Below are 19,996 nucleotides of genomic sequence, written 5' to 3'. Positions count from 1 at the left end.
AACAGGCTTGGGAATGTACTACACAACTGGGTAGCAACGCCTGTTCTCTTCCCTAGCATGACTGAAGCCCCATCACATGCAAAAGAAACGAAACACTGACCTAAAAAGTCCTCGTTAAAATCTCTTCCAAGACACTCCATTAACGCCTTTGTGATGTCATCAGCCGTTGTTCCATCCAACTCGATCAGCTCCCAAAAAAACGTTTCGGGCTCAGCATCAGCTAATGCTGAGCGTAGACATCCAACAAGCACCGTTTTACCACTAATAGTGGTAGATTCATCGACCAAAACACAGAGTTTTCTTTGGTTTTCTGTAATGTCTTTTGCCATTTTTTTCTTCAGCTCATGAGCTATGTGGTCGATGATTTCGCCACAGGTTTTATTGGAGTGCAAAACCCTGCCCACGTTCAGCCCATTCAGTTTCTGTACATTCAAATCAATTGACATGTCTGTGAATGGCCGGCTATGTTTGCCAATTTTATATGCAGTTCGAAAAACTCTGATAGTGGTGTCTAATTCAGATTTATGCATAGACTGCACTTGATGTTGAATAGTTTCACGTGAAGCAGATGTAAGGATGTCAGCAGCTTTTACATGGGCTTGTGATTCTTTATGTTCTTTGATTTTTTTTCTCAGGCTAGCTTGTTGTTTGCCCTTGTCAACACCGAAATGAGACACATGCACACTCACCCCATTCAGTTGACAGTTTCAGTCCTTGTCCAGTGTGTATTCCCAAAGATTTGACATCTCTGCATATCCGACATCCTAGCTTCTTATCTTTAAGAAGGAGCCATGCATTGGTCTTGCAAAATATTGCACCTGGTCCGTTGTCCAGCAGTCAGGTGCATCGCTTTGCCCGGTGTTGGTGGTGGCAGTTGAGCCAGCAGCAGCTAACGTTAGAGGCTCTGGAGGAGGCGGCGGAGCTAGTGCTAATGCTAATGCACTAGAACTTGGAGCAGGAGGATCAACCAAAGAAAGCTCCCCATCAGACACAATTTCCAACACAGGCACAGCATTCTCTGTATTTGAAGTTTCTTCCGGCGACAACCGCTGTCTTTTTGCACTTTTATTAATCCACGCTAACATTTTAGAAATGCTAATTTGTGACGTGACTTGCTTTCCTTCTCTCGGGGGCGTGCCTGCTCTGTTCTATCACTCTACATAGCCACCCACTGGGTGGGAGTTGCACTGCATAAACACAACACACGTGCATCTAGGTATGTAAATTGTAAAGCATTAAAACATGGTTTTACTAACAGTTTTCAGTATGTTGTTACTTCGGCATTATTATTATTATTATTATTTTGAAACGTGTATTACTATTAAATCACGGTCAAATAGGTTAATTTTGACATAGTCGTTTCCACCACAGTATTTACATGGAGAAGATAAGCCCCGCCCCCTCTCCAGCACGTTCTGTTTGAATGACAGGAGTAAACAGCTGACAGCCGCTGTGAAACTCCAGCGGTTAGAGCGATGAGAATGTCCGTTCGGCACCTCATGACGCATCTACTGAGTACCGGGCGGCTGTATATATATGTATATGGATGTATAATAAGAACGGCGGGAGAGTGTTGAGTACTGGCACGGTGCATGAGTACCGGAGTACCGCCAGCATGCCGGTACTGAGCAAGAAGTGCCGGTACTCCATGGGTCAGAACCAGAAGTGCCGGTACTACGTACCGGTGAGTACCGGCCCAATTCCAGCACTGCACCGGAGTACTTGTCCCCGTCATTCTTAAAGTACCGACACTAATGAAACGGAGGAATCGTACCGTTTTTAACGGCAGGGTATCGCGGTACCTTTCAAGTATCGGTACACCGTGCAACACTAGTCTGGGGAAGAGTTCCTCAGAATTGACGTGGCAACTCTCCCGTGCAGTCAGACCATGGCTGCTGTGACTTATGATGTGAATCCTCCGGCCGAACCTCCTAAATAAACCATCAGTGTTTGACATCAAAGCTCCTGCTCTTCCCGTGTCTCTTTCCTGAGTCGGTGACTCCCACTGCATTGCTACACAGAAGTTTCCCTTACAATGATCATATTTTATCGTGCTTTTATCGAGTCGATTCTGTCTTTTTCATTCATGTCATGGTTTGGTAACCTGACTTTAAAGAGCAGAAACTCTCTGAGTCAGATCATCAAGTGGTTCAGCAGACTGATTGGTGAGCCACAGCTAAACCTGGAGACCCTGTACCTCAGGCAGTTACAGCGGTTATCCAGCTCCATATGAGACGATGACTCCCACCCTCTGCACTCAGAATTTAAGCTTCTTCCTTTGGGCCGGAGGTTACTTGTCCCAAAGAGTAGACCGAAGCGGTATAAAAACAGTTTTATCCCAGCAGCTATTGCACAAATTAACACATCATAGGAGTGTCACACAGATGCCAATTTATGTATTTAATTTTGAATTTTGAATGTCCATGTTTGTACTAGAGTTTGTACTTGTGTTTTTCTTATTAAATGTTTTTGAAATATTTTGAGATTTGACGGAGAAGGGTGTATTTGTTATTTATCCTTTTATTATAGATATGTCTGTTGTTTGTGTTTGTTTTTAGAGTGTGTCAGGATGGATCCCTTGTCCTTTTTTCTGCAAACAAAATCTACCTACGGGTACAAATAAAGAACCTGAACCTGAAGGTTTTTCATCTTCTGTCTAATGTTATGTTGGTGTCTCGTTTCGGTCATAACGCCATTTGCTGGTTTCAGAATGATCTAACCGACCGTACTCAATGCGTCAGGTGGGGTAGTACTGTCTCTGAGCCTTTCACCTTGGAGAAGGGAGTTCCACAGGGCTCTAATTTGGGGCCCTTGCTCTTTTTATTATACGTAAACAATATTTGTAATCAGATGCAATTTTCTCTATCATATTTATGCTGATGGCACTATTGTATACTCATGTGCTCCTTCTCTGGATATGGCCGTTTCCAATTTAAAATCTGATTGTATTGTTAGGACGGGTGGCGCAGTGGTCTTTGCATCCGATCATCAGATCAAGGGGGAGTGTTGGGGAACTCCAGTTCGAAACCAGCTCCTGCCGCCACTGCGTCAGGCCGTTGTGTCCTTGGGCAAGACACTTCACCCGGATTTGCTCCTGTGGGTATTGTCCACAGAACATCTATAATACCAATGTGTACCTGTAAAAGCGCCTCGATGTCTTCGAGGCGTGAAGATGGACGGTGTGGCGCAGTGCGCTGTGCAATGATCATCAGATCAAGGGGTGAAACCCGCCGCTGCTGCTTCTGTAAAGCCGGTGTGTCCTTGGGCAAGACACTTCACCTGAACTTGCTCCTGTGGGTATTGTCCACAGTATCTGACCATTGCATGTATCATATATGTGTAATGTGTGTATATGTAAAGCGCTTTGAGTCATTGATAAAGCGCTATAATAAATGTAAGGAATTATTATCACGCTGCAGCATGCGCTTCTTGATTCTAAACTGCTATTGAACGGTAAGAAAACCAAATCAATGCTTTTTGCTCCCAAGTCAGCGTCCTCTTGCCTCTCCATTGACACCCTTGCTGTTGTCTCTGTTGAGTTTGTTGATACATACAAATATCTGGGCTTTTAGTTGGACAGAAATCTAAACTTTAAACACCACATTGAAGTTCTAACTAAGAAATTGAAATTCACTCTTGGCTTCCTTTACAGACTTAAACGTTGTTTTTCAACATCTTCCCGTAAAAGGTTGCTTATTCCTGTCTCAGCGTGACTACAGTGATACAATCTATAGATTTGCCTGTCCCACTGTTTTGGCCAAACATGACCCACTCTACCATGCTGCACTGCAATACATATCAAATGCACCCTATAGGACTCATCATTGCACACTGTATAGCCTAACTGGATGGTCCTCACTTAGTATGGGTAGGATGCAGCATTGGTTTTTATTAATGTATAAAGCCATTTTAGGTAAGCTTCCACTGTATATATGTGCCAGATTTGCTCCAGTTTGTGACTCTTACAACCTCAGACCCAGTGCCTGGATACGGTTCCAGGTTCCTGCCATGTGGACTGAGGCTGGAAAAAGGAGTCTTTTTTATTATGGTCCTTGGTCTTGGAATGACCTTCAATCAAGCCTCAAACTGATGGCTCTTGTCCCTATAGCCTGTTTTAAATTGAAGGTGTCTGAGGTCCTTACCACCAGCTGCTCTTACAGTAATAAGTAGTGTACCTTTCTTACTGTCCCAAATGTGCACAATGAAGTGACTGCTTTTCGTCTTTTGTTGTGTTCTCTGTATTTTATATGTTTGTGTTATGTGTAAGAACATGTAACGTTGCTGCCTTCTTGGCCAGGTCAGCATTGTAAATGAGATTTGTCTCAATGTTTTCATCTGGTTAAATTAAGGTTAAATAAATCAAAACAATTTGTTATAAAGCCATGGAAAGAGATGCACAATGCAACTTAGAGACTAAGTGACCAAAGAGAGAGGAGAAAATAGACGCAACAAGTCCACAAAGAAATGCAAAATGATGAGAAAGAGGCATGACGCCACAAAGAAGTGCTAAATTACTTCATAAAGAGGCAAAACAACTACAAAGAGACCCAGACAGACTCTAGATTGTTATACAGGGCGACTGCAAAGCGATAAAGACTCACAAGAGAACTTTGCTCCGATGAAGAAGGGACTTTTATGTCACTGTATCTCAGATTCTGTGCATGATGTGAAAGATTCAAATGTCTTTACATACTCCTATTTCGACTCAAGAGGGCAGCATTGTTGTTTTTTCATGCAGATGTAACACAGACAACTCTCAGAGAAGATTTGTTGGCCTTGATGCACAATTATCCAGTTTTTAAATAAGGTTATTGCTGGTTTTACTGCTGGTACTGGTAGTCTACATCCAGGGTGAGATACCGATTTGAGTCTACAGGGAGTGCATTAACCAGCCTTTACATAAATAGGGTTAGTTTAGTTTAATGTTCAAACTGTTCTTCATATAAAATAGTTTGCATTCAGTAGCTATGTTTTATTTCTCTGTCTCGAAGCTGAAGTGGATTTGAAATGAAAGTCACTCCCACCACCAAGAGCTGAAGATGCATGAAGTGACTGCTGTATGGGAGCTAATGTCGGCCTCATAGAGTCATACAAGAACCTCCCTCGTATGAAACAGCGTACAGAGTGCTGAGCTGTGACCTGACCTGAGGTTCTGATACGCACCACCGGCACAGACGCACAGAAACTACATGAGCCCCAGTCAGAGGGGAAGTGAAACTCAAATGTTCCCCTTTCCTAATACAGATGTTCAATTATATACATAGTCACTAAGAAAAAAAGGCCATCTCTGATGAGAGATTAATGTAAAACAGGATCTACAGTGTGACACTATGTGACTAGTACTGTGTTGCACATTTATTAACCAGGCAATACATTAAATGCATAGATCAGGGGTGTCTTGTACATTTGAATTGGCCCTCATCGAATTCTAAAAGTATAATGGAATATGGCCCACACCTAAAACTTCATCTTGTCTTATAATATACTTCTTCAATATATATGTTGACATATATTACACAGTAGTATTCATGTGGCAATAAACCCACTTTTCAAATACATTTAAGTTGAAAACATTTCCTAACAAATCTTAGTTGATAAAAAAAAGCCCAATAAGTTATTTGCATAACAAGCTTGAAATATATACTTCATATTTCCCCTTATCTTAAGCAATCTGAGGCTTCTGTTTTAAGGAATGAGCTGCCAACACTTGTTATAACAAAATAAATGAAACCCTATGGAGAGCTGTGCGCTTTTTTACTTAAATCATATTCAGGTAACAAACATCATTTACATTTGATTGATTTAACTTATAACTTAATTTATGAGGCAAAATACCTCACCTCTAGTGAGTGGCCCAGCCCTTTGTATGTGTTTCTCTATGTGGCCCCTCATTGAGGTAAAATCATTCAGTCTTGACAGACCTGTTAGATATTAGATGTCTCTCTGTTGCATGGCATGCTGTGTCTCTATTCAGTGGATTTGATAACAAGAAGGGACATCCTAGTGAATCAAACACTCAGTGGATATTGAGTTCAATGTAGATCGATTTGCCAGCGGGGGAACTGTTAAACTGTTCATGAGATACTTCAGAAAGAAGTGGAAACAAGGAAAGATGTTTGCAGAGAAAAGAACGTACCTAGAAGAGCATTACCCTCACATTTCAGAGTGACTCTGAATGACCAAATGATGTTCAAGAGATGTTAAACCGTAACTAAAACTCACCTCAACTGCATTTTGGTTCCTCAAGGACAGGTGTCTGTTTGACGTGTGACATGTCATTTGCATGATTGTAATGCTTCACTGCTCCTCACAGTTTTAAGGTCTTGAGTCACGTAGAGTCTGAACCGTGTTCCTGCACTCATCCTGAGAACTGGAGATCATGTTGTCAGTAACTCTGCTTGTCATGTTGGGCTTTCTGTGTCAGGGTGAGAGACTTTGAAAATGTATCATCTGAAATGATAGGAGTAATGTATGTGTGGTTCAATGTGTGTCTTTGCTTTTCATGTTTGCATCCAATGTGCTTTGTCTTTAACTCTTTCTATTATCATTTAAACTGCTGCTCCATGTTGTTGGTTATCTAACATTTCACTTCTCATTTCAGAGTCTTCTGCCAACAAGTTCCTGACTCAGACTGACTCATCCAAGTCTGTTAGTGCTGGAGGGACTGTGACCATCAGCGCTACAGGGAGCTCAGATATTGGTGCTGATCTCAGTTGGTATCTTCAGAAACCTGGACAGGCTCCTAAACTTCTTATATACTCATCATCAACTCTGTTCTCTGGAACTGAACCTAGATTCAGTGGTACTAGATCTGGTGCTCAGTACACTTTAACCATCAGTAACGTTAAGGATGTTGATGCAGGAGATTACTATTGTCTGGGCTACCATGGTGGTGGCACGTTCACACAGTGATTTAGAGCCGTACAAAAACCTCCTTCAGTCTCAAGTAAAGCGTCCTGCTGCAGCTGCAGGTGAAGAGACTGAGAGGAGGAGAACTGGTCCAGTGAACACAAGAGTCATCAAGCAGAACCACCATGAATACAAATAAAGCTGACTCTCTTCAGTTCTTGATGACTAAACTGGGATGGTTAGATTATTGTTCGCCACTGATATCAAATTAAATGTAAACATATCTCTACTAAAACCTGCATAACATAAAGTAATCTCTGACACAGACCACTGAACGCTGAGTAGAGAGGAACTTCACCAAACACTAACTATTCATACTAATATGTTGAATTAAACAATGCTTAGAAATAAAGGACTCTACTCTTAGCCTGGAGAAAAATCTATGCCTGATATTATATTTGAGCCGTCCTCTCAGCCTCACTAAAAATTAAGTTCACGTTAGCATCAAATACTTAATCACGATAAAACGGTTTAATATCATTTTCTTCACTACTAAGTCACTTTCATTGAAAATGTTATAGATATGAAACTTAAATAATGTTCTAAACTAATCCAAAGCTTTATCTTGTTCTGCTGATAGAAGTGCAGAATGTTATAAAACCTTTTAATGTATTACTACTTTAAATAAAACACCAAACACTTCATCATGTTATTTATCAGAGAAAGCTTTATTAGGAACATCCTGAATCATCAACAAGACAGTTACTAAGCACACTCTCATCTCTGCTGAGCTTCACACATCACTCTCTAAGTTGCTGCTGTCCAACACTTTACAGCAGTGTTGTTCTCGGCCACACAAAGCTTCACTTTCCTCTACAAACATTAAAGCTCCTGATGATCAGAGCAGCATGTGTTCTCCTGGGCTCCAGCGGCCCCTCTAGCCCCCACACTGGCTCCTGTGGAGGGACTGGGTCTGGCTGTGGGCATGATGGAGGACCTTGCAGGAGTACAGCTCTCCTGACATCCAGCTCTCCTGGCTCAGGCTCAGGCTGCTGCTGCTGCTGTAGCGTCCGCTCTTCTCCTCCTCCGAGCTGCTCAGGACCCCCTCTGTCACCTGTGTGCCGTCCACCTCCCAGCTCACCACGGCTCCCTGAGGAGAGTAGCCGGTCAGCAGGCAGGCCAGCGTGAGCGAGCCCCCAGAGAGCTGCTCAGAGGAGGAGGGAGCCAGCAGAGAGACGGAGGGCCTGAGCATGGAGCCCGCTGCAGGGGAGAGAGACACAAGGAGCAGATTAACTTCCACTGAGGGACAGACGCTGTGAGACAGAGTCCATACAGGACACATTCAAACATTCAAAGGCTTTACTGTCATATGCACAGTAGCTGCAGTGAATCAGAACCAGAGTCAGAATACCTTTAGTAGTCCCTCAGAGGGGACATTCACGCTGTTACAGCAGAAAAGAGCCAGAGACAGCTTCATGTTACGTAGAAGCATGCATACAAAAGTATTCAAGTAAAAAAAAGTTATAATAAAAAGTTACACAATTTACAAAATACACATCCTGTAACAGTTCTGAGGATTTAGCAGCCAGGTATATATTGCACATATTGCACATATTGCACATAGGCGATGTAGATAAGGCAATGAAAAGCCCAAGGTTCCTCCAACAATGCAACATACAAATATGTAGGACATAAAACTATAAAACATATTTTAAAAACATTCAAATAGTTCCAGAACAAACAGAACGAGGAAGGAAATGAGGGTTTAATAAATAAAATAAAATGTTAAACTTGACGTTTGGAGTCAGAGTGTTATTCTGTAGCTCTCATCAGAACAAGAATTATACATTGAAGGTACAGGACAGAGAAAGTGGGGGTCAGCTGTGAGCATGAGCTGTGATCACAAGAGGAGCTGAGGCATGGGAGAACACGAGGGTTTCATTCATAAAATCAAACGGTGATACTTTATATCATTCTGGCATTTAAAATAATGAATCTTCTTCTTTGGCACTCATCAAAACTCCTGAAGAGTTACATGAAAGTAAGCAACGTAATGAAGGTGTTCATGTAATGATCATTATATGAAAAGCTTTATCTCTGCTTTACAATGTTTCAGAATGAATAACTCATCTCTGAAATCATTTACTGTTCAGAAAAACAAAAAGTAACATCTCATACAGTTGAAGACTTTGTCATCTGTTTGTTTCACTTCCTTTGAACTCTTTTAAACTAACGGACTGTGAACGCACCCTGCAGCGACTCTGAACGTACAAAAACACACTTTAATGTGTTTTAACGGATCCTAAGCAGATTTTATATGAAACACTTGTTGAATGTTAAAATGTATAACAATTAAAAAGTAAATCACAATTAGATGTTATGACAGAGCAGCTGTTCTTTGGTCAATTGTGAGCTAAAAATGTTTTTATATCTTATTAGAAAAGAAAAGTAAAACGTACATATAATTCACCGTAACATCTTCTTTAATATTACAATAAAACTAACTTTCCTTAATGTTTTCAATTCTTCAGACAAGCTTTATAGATTTAAAAAATATCAACATAATGTAAATTATCCAAAATAATGTCTTGATTTATCAAATTCTGATGTAAAAGTAAATGTAATGTTTTCTTTTCTGTGTTAGAAAATACAAATCTCTGGTACTTACAGTGAACGATGAGTTTGGTTCCTCCACCAAAAGTCCACCACAGTGATACAAACTCATTGAGTGGCCGTACAAAAACCTCCTGCACTGTCAGCAAGCATGTATCACTGAGAAAGCTCCCTGATCTCACTGATAACAGAGACACATATACAGTTTTTAAATCAACAAAGCTTTTCTAAAGATATGGATTACATCTCTGGAAGAATTAAGATGATTTATGTCATTTCTCATCACTTTTCTACACCTGGCAGAGAAACCATTACAGTCTTCTACACAACTAACTTTGTCAGTTTTATATTAGTTTCTACACGGTTAAATGAACACGAGGCTTTTCAATAATAGTTATTAACAAATGTATTTGAATCAGAACTGAAACATGTTATTGATCTACAGTGAATCTCTGTATGTATGTTAATGTCAGACAAACAGACATATCATACCAACCACAGTGGACACAAACTCAAATCCTCATCTCCACTCCTGATATAAATATGTTCTTCCATTCAGATGATAGACGGTGTAAATCCAGACAGTGTTCCTCCTGGTTTCGTGTCCCACGTTGCCTTCAGTGTGCTGAGAGCAGAGACATCATTTGCATAGAGAGGAGGCTTTGCATGGTCAGCTGATCCTCCAGTGAACTGAGAAGGTTTATAGTCCTGTGAGTTCAACACTGCAGGACTCACATGTGTCAGTCAGCAGAAAGCACCATGACTCTCATCACCATCCTCATCTGGACGCTGGCCTGCTGCTGTTTCACAGGTTCATTCACTCAGCAACATTTCAAACATCATGTGCTGCCTTTCCTCTCCTTTCTTTCTGCTGAGAAATCAATGATCTGTTTCTGTGTGCAGGATGCAGCGGTCAGACTGTGACTGTGACTCAGCCTGCAGTCGAGACGTCTGCTCCAGGATCCACCGTCACTCTCACCTGTAGAACCAACAAAAATGTTAACGGTAATAATTTTATGTTCTGGTATCAACAGAAATCTGGACAGCCTCCAAAGCTCCTGATAAAATATGCGAGCCAACTTGAATCAGGAACAGAACCTCGGTTTAGTGGCAGTGGAAGCGGCTCTGACTTCTCTATGACCATCACTGGACTGAAGGCTGAAGATGCAGCAGTTTATTACTGTCAGAGTTACCACTACATAAACAGTGTTAATCTGTTCACACAGTGATTTGTCGTCGTACAAAAACCTCCCTCAGTCAGACTGCAGAGACTCTGAGCTGTTACAGCAGGAACCACCTGCAGCTGCTGAAGAGGAAGAGACTGACACAGCCCACTGAACTCAGAGCTGACAGGAACCCACCCAGCACTATTCACTTCTTATTCTTAAATATACATAATCTTACTACTCATTGAGATTAAACCCAGTTCAAAAACACATTTGATGTAAAAACAGCATTTCACACAAACCATATTATGATCTCTGCTTCTCACTCCAAAGTATTATTGTAACTATTTACATTTAGGAGCAAGGCAGCTTTAGTTTTTCTCAGCTGTTGGGGCTCCATTATCTCCCTGACCTCAGATCAGACTGATATGATCTCTGTCTCCATCAGTGTTGCAATTCCTATTTCAGAAAATCATGTTTTTTTTAACTTATTTCTTTATTTTGAAACCTCCTACCCCAAAACCAATCACAGTGTTGCTCTCATTACTGAGCCGAAAACAAATGAGCTTTTAACTCTCAAGCCATAGAGTTCAGACGAGCTACTGACTGTTCTAGCATCCTTGCTACCAATTGACCGATCCCAAATGTTTTTTGTACATTTCAAGACAATCTTTCTTTTATGGCAGCCAAAAATAACCCAGAGACATTTGTCCACATGTCCCAACACATTCTCACTCCCAACCCGTCACATATTGACGGACGGTCAGGGCCCCTCCCCATCACTCTATTACGTACAGGTACACCTTGGAAGTCAGTTTTCAACGGGCAGGGCGTCCCATTGACTTGCATAGAACTCCCATAGCGTTGATAATAGACGCCATGAGAACGCTCCCCGTCAAATGCTACCCCGACGGTCGGTTGTTATTGTTAACACTTAAATGTTCAAATGTAAAACAATTCAAATGCAAATCACAATTAGATGTTATGACAGAGCAGCTGTTCTTTGGTCAATTATGAGCTAAAAATGTGTTTATATCTTATTAAAAAATTAAATTAAAACATACATATAATTCACCGTAACATCTTCTTTAGTAACAAACACCATGTTCGAACATAAGGATGCTCATAAGTGTACGTGGTACCAGAGCACCCTAGGCAGAAGGTCCATGATCAATTTCGTTATCGTATCATCGGACCTGAGGCCGTATGTTTTGGACACTCGGGTAAAGAGAGGGGCGGAGTTGTCAACTGATCACCATCTGGTGGTGAGTTGGGTCGAGTGGCGGGGGAAGCCTCTGGATAGACCTGGTAAGCCCAAACGTGTAGTTCGGGTGAACTGGGAACGTCTGGAGGAGGCCCAAGTTCAGGAGGCCTTCAACTCACACCTCCGGCGGAGCTTTTCGGGCATTCCTGTGGAGGTTGGGGACATTGAACCAGAGTGGTCGGTGTTCAAAGCCTCTATTGCCGAAGCCGCGGCGGGGAGCTGTGGTCTCAAGGTCCTAGGTGCCTCAAGGGGCGGTAACCCTCGAACCTCCTGGTGGACACCGGTGGTCAGGGAAGCCGTCCGACTGAAGAAGGAGGCCTTCAGGGATTTGTTATCCCGGGGGACTCCCGAGGCAGTTGCAAGGTACCGACAGGCCCGAAGGGCAGCAGCCTCATCCGTGGCCGAGGCAAAGCAGCGGGTGTGGGAGAAGTTCGGAGAAGACATGGAGAAGGACTTTCGGGCGGCACCAAAGTTGTTCTGTTTTTGTAACTCCGCCCTCTATGTTAGAGGCAGAGCTGGAGTATGACGGGGGATCCACACCAATCTCCCGGGGGGATGTCACTGAGGTCGTCAAACAACTCCACAGTGGCAAAGCCCCGGGGGTGGATGAGATCCGCCCGGAAATGCTGAAGGCTCTGGGGGTTGAGGGACTGTCATGGTTGACACGTCTCATCAACGTTGCGTGGAAGTCGGAAACAGTACCGAAGGAGTGGCAGACCGGGGTGGTGGTTCCCCTTTTTAAAAAGGGGGATCAGAGGGTGTGTGCCAATTACAGAGGCATCACACTACTCAGCCTCCCCGGGAAAGTTTACTCTAAGGTACTCGAAAGGAGGGTCAGGCCGATTGTCGAACCTCAGATTGAGGAGGAACAATGCGGATTCCGTCCTGGTCGTGGAACGACGGATCAGCTTTTTACTCTCGCAAGGATCCTGGAGGGGGCCTGGGAGTACGCTTATCCGGTCTACATGTGTTTTGTAGACTTGGAGAAGGCGTATGACCGAGTTCCCAGGGAGTTACTTTGGGAGGTGCTGCGGGAGTATGGGGTGAGGGGGTCTCTACTCAGGGCCATCCAATCTCTGTACTCCCAAAGCGAGAGCTGTGTCCGGGTCCTCGGCAGTAAGTCGGACACATTTCCGGTGAGGGTTGGCCTCCGCCAGGGCTGCGCTTTGTCACCAATCCTGTTTGTAATATACATGGATCGGATTTCGAGGCGTAGTCGTGGGGGAGGGGGTCTGCAGTTCGGTGGACTAAGGATTGCACCACTGCTTTTTGCAGATGATGTGGTTCTAATGGCTTCATCGGTCTGCGACCTTCAGCACTCACTGGATCGGTTCGCAACCGAGTGTGAAGCGGCTGGGATGAGGATCAGCACCTCCAAATCTGAGGCCATGGTTCTCAGCAGGAAACCGATGGACTGTCCACTTCAAGTAGGGAATGAGTCCTTACCCCAAGTGAAGGAGTTCAAGTATCTCGGGGTCTTGTTCTCGAGTGAGGGAACAATGGAGCGTGAGATGGGCCGGAGAATCGGAGCAGCGGGAGCGGTACTGCAGTCGCTTTACCGCACCGTTGTGACGAAAAGGGAGCTGAGCCAGAAGGCAAAGCTCTCTGTCTACCGGGCCATTTTCGTTCCTACCCTCACCTATGGTCATGAAGGATGGGTCATGACCGAAAGAACGAGATCGCGGATACAAGCGGCCGAGATGGGTTTTCTCCGCAGGGTGGCTGGTGTCTCCCTTAGGGATAAGGTGAGAAGTTCGGTCATCAGGGAGGGACTCGGAGTTGAGCCGCTCCTCCTTCGCGTCGAAAGGAGCCAGTTGAGGTGGTTCGGGCACCTAGTTAGGATGCCACCTGGGCGCCTCCCTAGGGAGGTGTTCCAGGCACGTCCAGCTGGGAAGAGACCAAGGGGTAGACCTAGGACCAGGTCGAGGGATTATATCTCTTCGCTGGCCTGGGAGCGCCTTGGGATCCCCCAGTCAGAGCTGGTTGATGTCGCCAGGGAAAAGAAAGTTTGGGGCTCTCTGCTGGAACTGCTACCCCCGCGACCCGACCACGGATAAGCGGGAGAAGATGGATGGATGGATGGATCTTCTTTAATATTAAATAAAACTAACTTCGCTTAATGTTTTTAAATTCTTCAGACAAGCTTTATTTATGTAAAAAAATATCAACATACTGTAATGTATATTATCCAAAATAATGTCTTGATTCATCATATTCTGATGCAAAAGTAAATGTAATGTTTTATGTGTTAGAAAATACAAATCTCTGGTACTTACAGTGAACGATTAGTTTGGTTCCTCATTCCTTGAACTCAGAGCTGACAGGAACCCAGCACTAAAACACACTGACACTAAAACAATCAGCACAATGACATGTGTTCTGGTTATAAACCTTCCTAAGACTTCTAAAATCTCATTTAAATTGCATAATGCTGAAACTCCCAATGATGCGTATTGTTATGGATCCTTTTGAAAAGCACTGTTCAAAAGTATTGCTTCTACATCCACTATATTATATATAACTTATACATGTTTGACCTCACACATGATTATAAAATAATAGATCAAAAAATAAAGTAGTTAAATCATCATTTAAAAACTAATATCATTGTAAATAACATTAAGTACTAGAAACGTATAGACTTTCACATAGGTACGTTTTTGAATGTAATACTTTCAATATTAAAGGCAGAGGTGTGAATTAACTCAGTACATTTACTTAAGTAGGGCATTTAAGTACACTTTTGAGATACGTGTACTTCACTTGAGTGTTTCAATTTTTTGCTACGTTGCACTTCTACTCCACTACAATTCAGAGGTATATGGTGTACTTTTACTCCACTATACATGTATGTATTTAATACCTTTAGTTACTTTACAGATTTGGATGAATGATTAACTCTTAAATCTTTAGTTCCATCTGGAGTAAATTCACAAGCTACCCTGCAGTATACAAAGTCCTTCAAACTAGATGCACCTTTACCAGCTTTGAGAACACTTTAATGATCAATCATTATAAATGTATATATTATTCTGAAATGGACCAATCTGCACAATGACTACTTTTACTTTTGGTACATTAACTATATTTTGTTGCTAATACTTTTCTACTTTTACTTGAGTAACAGTTTGAATGCAGGACTTGTTCTTATAACAGAGTATTCCTACACTCTGGTACTTCTACTTTTACTTATGTACAATATCTGAGTACTTCTACTTTTACTCAAGTACAAGATCTGAGTACTTCTACTTTTACTCAAGTACAAGATCTGAGTACTTCTACTTTTACTCAAGTACAAGATCTGAGTACTTCTACTTTTACTCAAGTACAAGATCTCTGATTAAAGGCCATGTTCTTGTGGCCATCTCTCTTTTGGTAGTTATTTCGCTTAAATCCACAAGAGGGCAGTGCTGATCAAAAGTAGCAACACTCTTGTAAATAACCACTCTGTTGCATGCATCCAAAAGCTTGCCTAAAAGCAGGATATGCAAACCGCGCATACAGTAGCCAATAAACTCAACTCATTAAGCAGAATTGCACATTTAAGAATAATTAATGTAACCGTGGAGTAGATTTACTAAGTAGCAGGAAATACAAAAAAAGCAGAACTGTCGTATTAAATAGTTCTTTGGGGAAGTTGATCTTTGAAACAAGAAAATCACGAGCACCCAACCCTCCCCCTCTTCATGAGTCATGACTGATTGTATTTTCTGTTCCTGCATCTGTTGCATGTTGTGTCGGATAATGCGCAGTCACTTCTCTCCTTAAAAGTCTGAAAATGAGCGATCAGAGAAAAAACGCGCTAAAAACAATACTCCAGCTGACGTGCCAACTTTTCTGGGTATGTAAGACTCGTTTGTGTTTCCTGTCGATACATATTGCCAATGATCACATCAGTTTGACGCAGTTATTGCTGAAGTAATGTTCGTCTTTTTGGGATAAAGCAAAGAGAAGTCTCCTCTGTGTTTAAATAAGACTCACATGTCACATGATACAACAGTGTGTGTGTGTGTGTGTGTGTGTGTGTGTGCGTGTGCGTGCGTGTGTGTGTGTGTGTGTGTGTGTGTGTGTGTGTGTGTGTGTGTGTGTGTGTGTGTGTGTGTGTGTGTGTGTGTGTGTGTGGTCTAGCATTACTATACTTGTGGGGACCTAAATCTGTTTACATAGTCACGTGTGGGGACTGGCTTCCCTTTTGGGGACAAATTGGAGGTCCCCATGAGGGGAATCATTCATTTTAGGGTGAAGACTTGGTTAGGTTTAGGATTAGGGTTAGGGTAAGGGTTAGGGTTAGGCATGTGTTGGTTATGGTTAAGGTAAGGATAAGTCTCCAGGAAATGCATGTAAGTCAATGTAATGTCCCCTGAAGTGATGTATACATGGTGTGTGTGTGTGTGTGTGTGTGTGTGTGTGTGTGTGTGTGTGTGTGTGTGTGTGTGTGTGTGTGTGTGTGTGTGTGTGTGTGTGTGTGTGTGTGTGTGTGTGCTACCACTGGCTCAGATAATGAAGAACAACAACATAAGTTACCATAGCTATGCAGATGACACACAAATGTACGTAACAATTTCACCAGGAGACTATGCTCCAATTCAAACACTGAGTAAGTGCATTGAACAAATCAATGACTGGATGTGTCAGAACTTTCTCCAATTAAACAAAGATAAAACTGAGGTAATGGTTTTTGGAGCCAAGGCAGAACGTATAAAAGTTAGCGCTGAGCTTCAGTGTGCAATGTTCAAAACAACAGATAAAACCAGAAATCTAGGTGTAGTCATGGACTCTGACCTGAGTTTCAACAGTCACATTAAAACAGTTACTAAATCAGCCTACTATCACCTAAAGAATATATCTAGGATTAAAAGACTAATGTCACAGCAGGATTTGGAAAAACTTGTCCATGCTTTTATCTTCAGTAGACTGGACTACTGCAATGGTGTCTTCACAGGTCTCACTAAAAAATCTATTAGGAAGCTGCAGCTGATTCAGAACGCCGCTGCTCGAGTCCTCACTAATACTAAGAAAGTGAATCACATCACTCCTGTTCTGAAGTCTTTACACTAGCTTCCTGTGTGTCAAAGAATAGATTTCAAAATACTGCTGCTGGTTTATAAAGCACTGAATGGTTTAGGCCCAAAATACATTTCTGACCTCCTGCTAAATTATGAACCATCCAGATCTCTCAGGTCTTCAGGGACTGGTCAGCTTTCTGTCCCCAGAGTCAGAACTAAACATGGAGAAGCAGCGCTCAGTTATTATGCTCCAAATATCTGGAACAAACTCCCAGAAACCTGCAGGTCCGCTGCAACTCTGACTACTTTTAAATCCAGGCTGAAGACTTTTCTTTTTGTCGCTGCTTTTAATTGAACTATTCATATCTTAGACTGCACTGTAACTTTTATCCATGTATTTTTTCTTTTAATGTTTATTTTATTAGCTTTTCTTTTTAATGACTGATTTTAAATGCCATTTTCTTAATCTCTTTCATTTTTTGTAAAGCACTTTGAATTGCCTTGTGTTGAAAAGTGCTATATAAATAAACTTGCCTTGCCTTGCCTTGCCTTGTGTGTGTGTGTGTGTGTGTGTGTGTGTGTGTGTGTGTGTGTGTGTGTGTGTGTGTGTGTGTGTGTGTGTGTGTGTGTGTGTGTGTGTGTGTGTGTGTGTGTGTGTGTGTGTGTGTGTGTGTGTGTGTGTGTGTGTGTGTGTGTGTGTGTGTGTGTGTGTGTGTGTGTTTACAGGAAATAAGTAGGAGTGTGTATGTTCTCATTTATTTTTATTTGACCTTAAACATCTATTTTGTATAAACTACTTTAGGCTACTACTCCATTACATAACTGGAAGTGTATTTTCGGCTATGTTTAGGTTTTCTCTTTTTATAATTTCCATATTGTTTTCATTTCCTTCTTGACATGTTACTCAGTCATATTGTAATAATTCAATAAGGTTATGTGCTGACTAACTGTGTTTTTGCTAAATTAGTTATTTTCAAGTAGAGTTTTAAGTTTTACAATTTCCCTCTTTCTGTTTTACTTTTCTTTTGGCTAAAGTATTATGCAGAACTATGAGATGTTTTAAGAGACTATAAATATTCCATTACATTTATAATCAGCTTTAATGGCCAAGTACACATACATACTTTGTATAAAAATCTAATTTCTCTTTAACCTTTGAGAGCGTACAGGTGTTGATATAGAGTAGGGGTGTCCAAACTACGGCCCGGGGGCCAAATGCGGCCCGCGGACCATTTTGAATCGGCCTCGGCAAATTCAAAAAGTATAATGGAATATGGCCCACAAATGAAACTTGTGCTTGTATTATATTATTACGGTGGCCCTGAAGTGCAAGACACCACAGCATTTCACAAAATGCCGCAGCATTTCACAAAATGCCGCAGCATTTCACAAAACACTACAGCATTTCACAAAACGCCACAGCGTTTCACAAAACGCCACAGCATTTCACAAAACGCCACAGCATTTCACAAAACACCACAGCATTTCACAAAACGCCGCAGCATTTCACAAAACACCACAGCATTTCACAAAACACCACAGCATTTCACAAAACGCCGCAGCATTTCACAAAACACCACAGCATTTCAGAAAACACCACAGCATTTCACAAAACACCGCAGCATTTCACAAAACGCCGCAGCATTTCACAAAATGCCATAGCATTTCAGAAAACGCTGCAGCATTTCACAAAACGCCGCAGCATTTCAGAAAACACCACAGCATTTCAGAAAACACCACAGCATTTCAGAAAACACCACAGCATTTCAGAAAACACCACAGCATTTCATATTGGACGGAAAGGGTATTCCTTAGGGAGAACACTTCTTGTTTGTGATTGGACAGAGCCAGCCATAGAGGCACTGCTGTGATTGGTTGTTTTTGCTGCCAGTCAAGAAATGACGCTGCGTGATTGGCCCAACACATCAGCCGTTAGCTGTTAGCACACACTCAGAGCTCACAGCTCCTCATATCTGTTCAGAAACTGGACAAAAGTTAAACATGTACAAAACACAGACTGTCTATGTCATTTCGAATACAGTCGCTGCTTTATGTATGTCTGTATGACGTTGTTGTGAGTGTGGACGGAGCAGCTACAGGTTAGTTTAGCCTGATCGATCAATGGACAGCTTCCCCCCCCCCCCCCCCCCCCTATACTCGCATTTTAGACTCTGTTACTAACTGTATATCTGTAGACTTGGTATGTCTTAAATGTCCGGTTAGGATGTATTAGAACGAAATCTAAAATGTAAATTGTAAATAAGCCATCTGTATGTCAAATATGTCTTATATGTCTTAAATGACATGATGAATTGGAAATGGGGGACCCTGATGTAAACAAGACGAAAGTCTTTCTCTGGTCTGGATCCCCTTAACAATTGTATGTTTTGAGCTGTATGCTACTGTACTGTACCCAATATACAAGCTGTTAATAAACTTTTCAATCAATCAATCAATCAATCCGATTCCGATAGGATTTACATGGAGATACTGCCCGCCCCCAGAATTAAACACAGAATTAATGCTTTATTAATTCATGGTTTTTAAGGGGCTTATCTCCATGTAAATACTATGGTAGACCACCCAATATTCGCATCGCTCTAATCGCTCGAGTTTCACCGCGGCTGTCAGCTGTGTTTGCTCCTGTCATTCAAACAAGAGGCGCTGGAGAAGTAAATTATATGGGAGATACCAACTACAACAAAATGAACATATTTGACCGTGATTTAATTGTAATACACGTTTCAAAGTGATGCCGAAGTAACTACATACTGATAACGGTTAGTAAAAACCATGAATTAACGCTTTGACAAGTCTGCAGATAAGACGGCAGGCGAAAAGCTTTTAAAATGCGTGTTTTCGGAATGGAATCGGATCCATCAGGCTAAACTAACCTGTTGCTGCTCCGTCCACACTCACAACAACGTCATACAGACATAAATAAAGCAGCGACTGTATTCGCCATGACATAGACAGTCTGTGGTTTGTACATGTTTAACTTGTGTCCAGTTTCTGAACAGATATGAGGAGCTGTGAGCTCTGAGTGTGTGCTAACGGCTGATGTGTTGGGACATATTTCGCTGTCGGGTGTTGACCAA

General features: G+C 42.0%; 3 protein-coding genes and 3 gene segments (V, D, J or C); 3 read left to right on the top strand and 3 right to left on the bottom strand.

The window, feature by feature from the left end:
• LOC117535066 (immunoglobulin lambda-1 light chain-like) overlaps nucleotides 1-19,996 on the bottom strand; it is a 111,476-nt gene that overhangs the window by 36,878 nt on the left and 54,602 nt on the right. The gene's annotated exons all lie outside the window — the stretch shown is intronic.
• LOC117535067 overlaps nucleotides 1-19,996 on the bottom strand; it is an 88,669-nt gene that overhangs the window by 22,214 nt on the left and 46,459 nt on the right.
• The window catches only part of LOC117535060, an 89,696-nt gene that overhangs the window by 24,374 nt on the left and 45,326 nt on the right, over nucleotides 1-19,996 (top strand).
• Nucleotides 6,342-19,996, top strand: part of LOC117535062 — a 70,332-nt gene continuing 56,677 nt past the window's right edge. Inside the window, 2 exon segments of the V gene segment in view lie at nucleotides 6,342-6,425; nucleotides 6,602-6,897. Coding sequence covers nucleotides 6,380-6,425; nucleotides 6,602-6,897 — 342 coding nt within the window.
• LOC117535063 (immunoglobulin lambda-1 light chain-like) overlaps nucleotides 7,554-19,996 on the bottom strand; it is a 77,168-nt gene continuing 64,725 nt past the window's right edge. For 2 of the 5 annotated variants that reach the window (XM_034199376.1, XM_034199375.1), the window contains exons 3-4: nucleotides 9,518-9,551; nucleotides 7,554-8,109 (exon numbers count right to left, since the gene is read on the bottom strand). In XM_034199376.1, the coding sequence (XP_034055267.1) occupies nucleotides 7,787-8,109; nucleotides 9,518-9,551 (357 nt within the window). In that variant the 3' untranslated portion in view covers nucleotides 7,554-7,786. Of the gene's footprint in view, nucleotides 8,110-9,517; nucleotides 9,644-9,954; nucleotides 10,442-10,560; nucleotides 10,657-19,996 lie in introns of those variants that run through there. The other 3 variants (XM_034199377.1, XM_034199374.1, XR_004567364.1) reach the window with 2 other exon arrangements.
• tspan37 (tetraspanin 37) overlaps nucleotides 15,617-19,996 on the top strand; it is a 9,680-nt gene continuing 5,300 nt past the window's right edge. Inside the window, exon 1 of the mRNA XM_034199378.1 lies at nucleotides 15,617-15,733. Coding sequence (XP_034055269.1) covers nucleotides 15,671-15,733 — 63 coding nt within the window. The 5' untranslated portion in view covers nucleotides 15,617-15,670. The remainder of the gene's footprint in view (nucleotides 15,734-19,996) is intronic.

The sequence above is a fragment of the Gymnodraco acuticeps genome, unplaced genomic scaffold (assembly GCF_902827175.1).
Source record: "Gymnodraco acuticeps unplaced genomic scaffold, fGymAcu1.1, whole genome shotgun sequence".
Classification (NCBI taxonomy): Eukaryota; Metazoa; Chordata; class Actinopteri; order Perciformes; family Bathydraconidae; genus Gymnodraco; species Gymnodraco acuticeps.
Note: the sequence above shows the minus strand (reverse complement) of the source record. Positions and strands in the feature narration are given on the sequence as shown.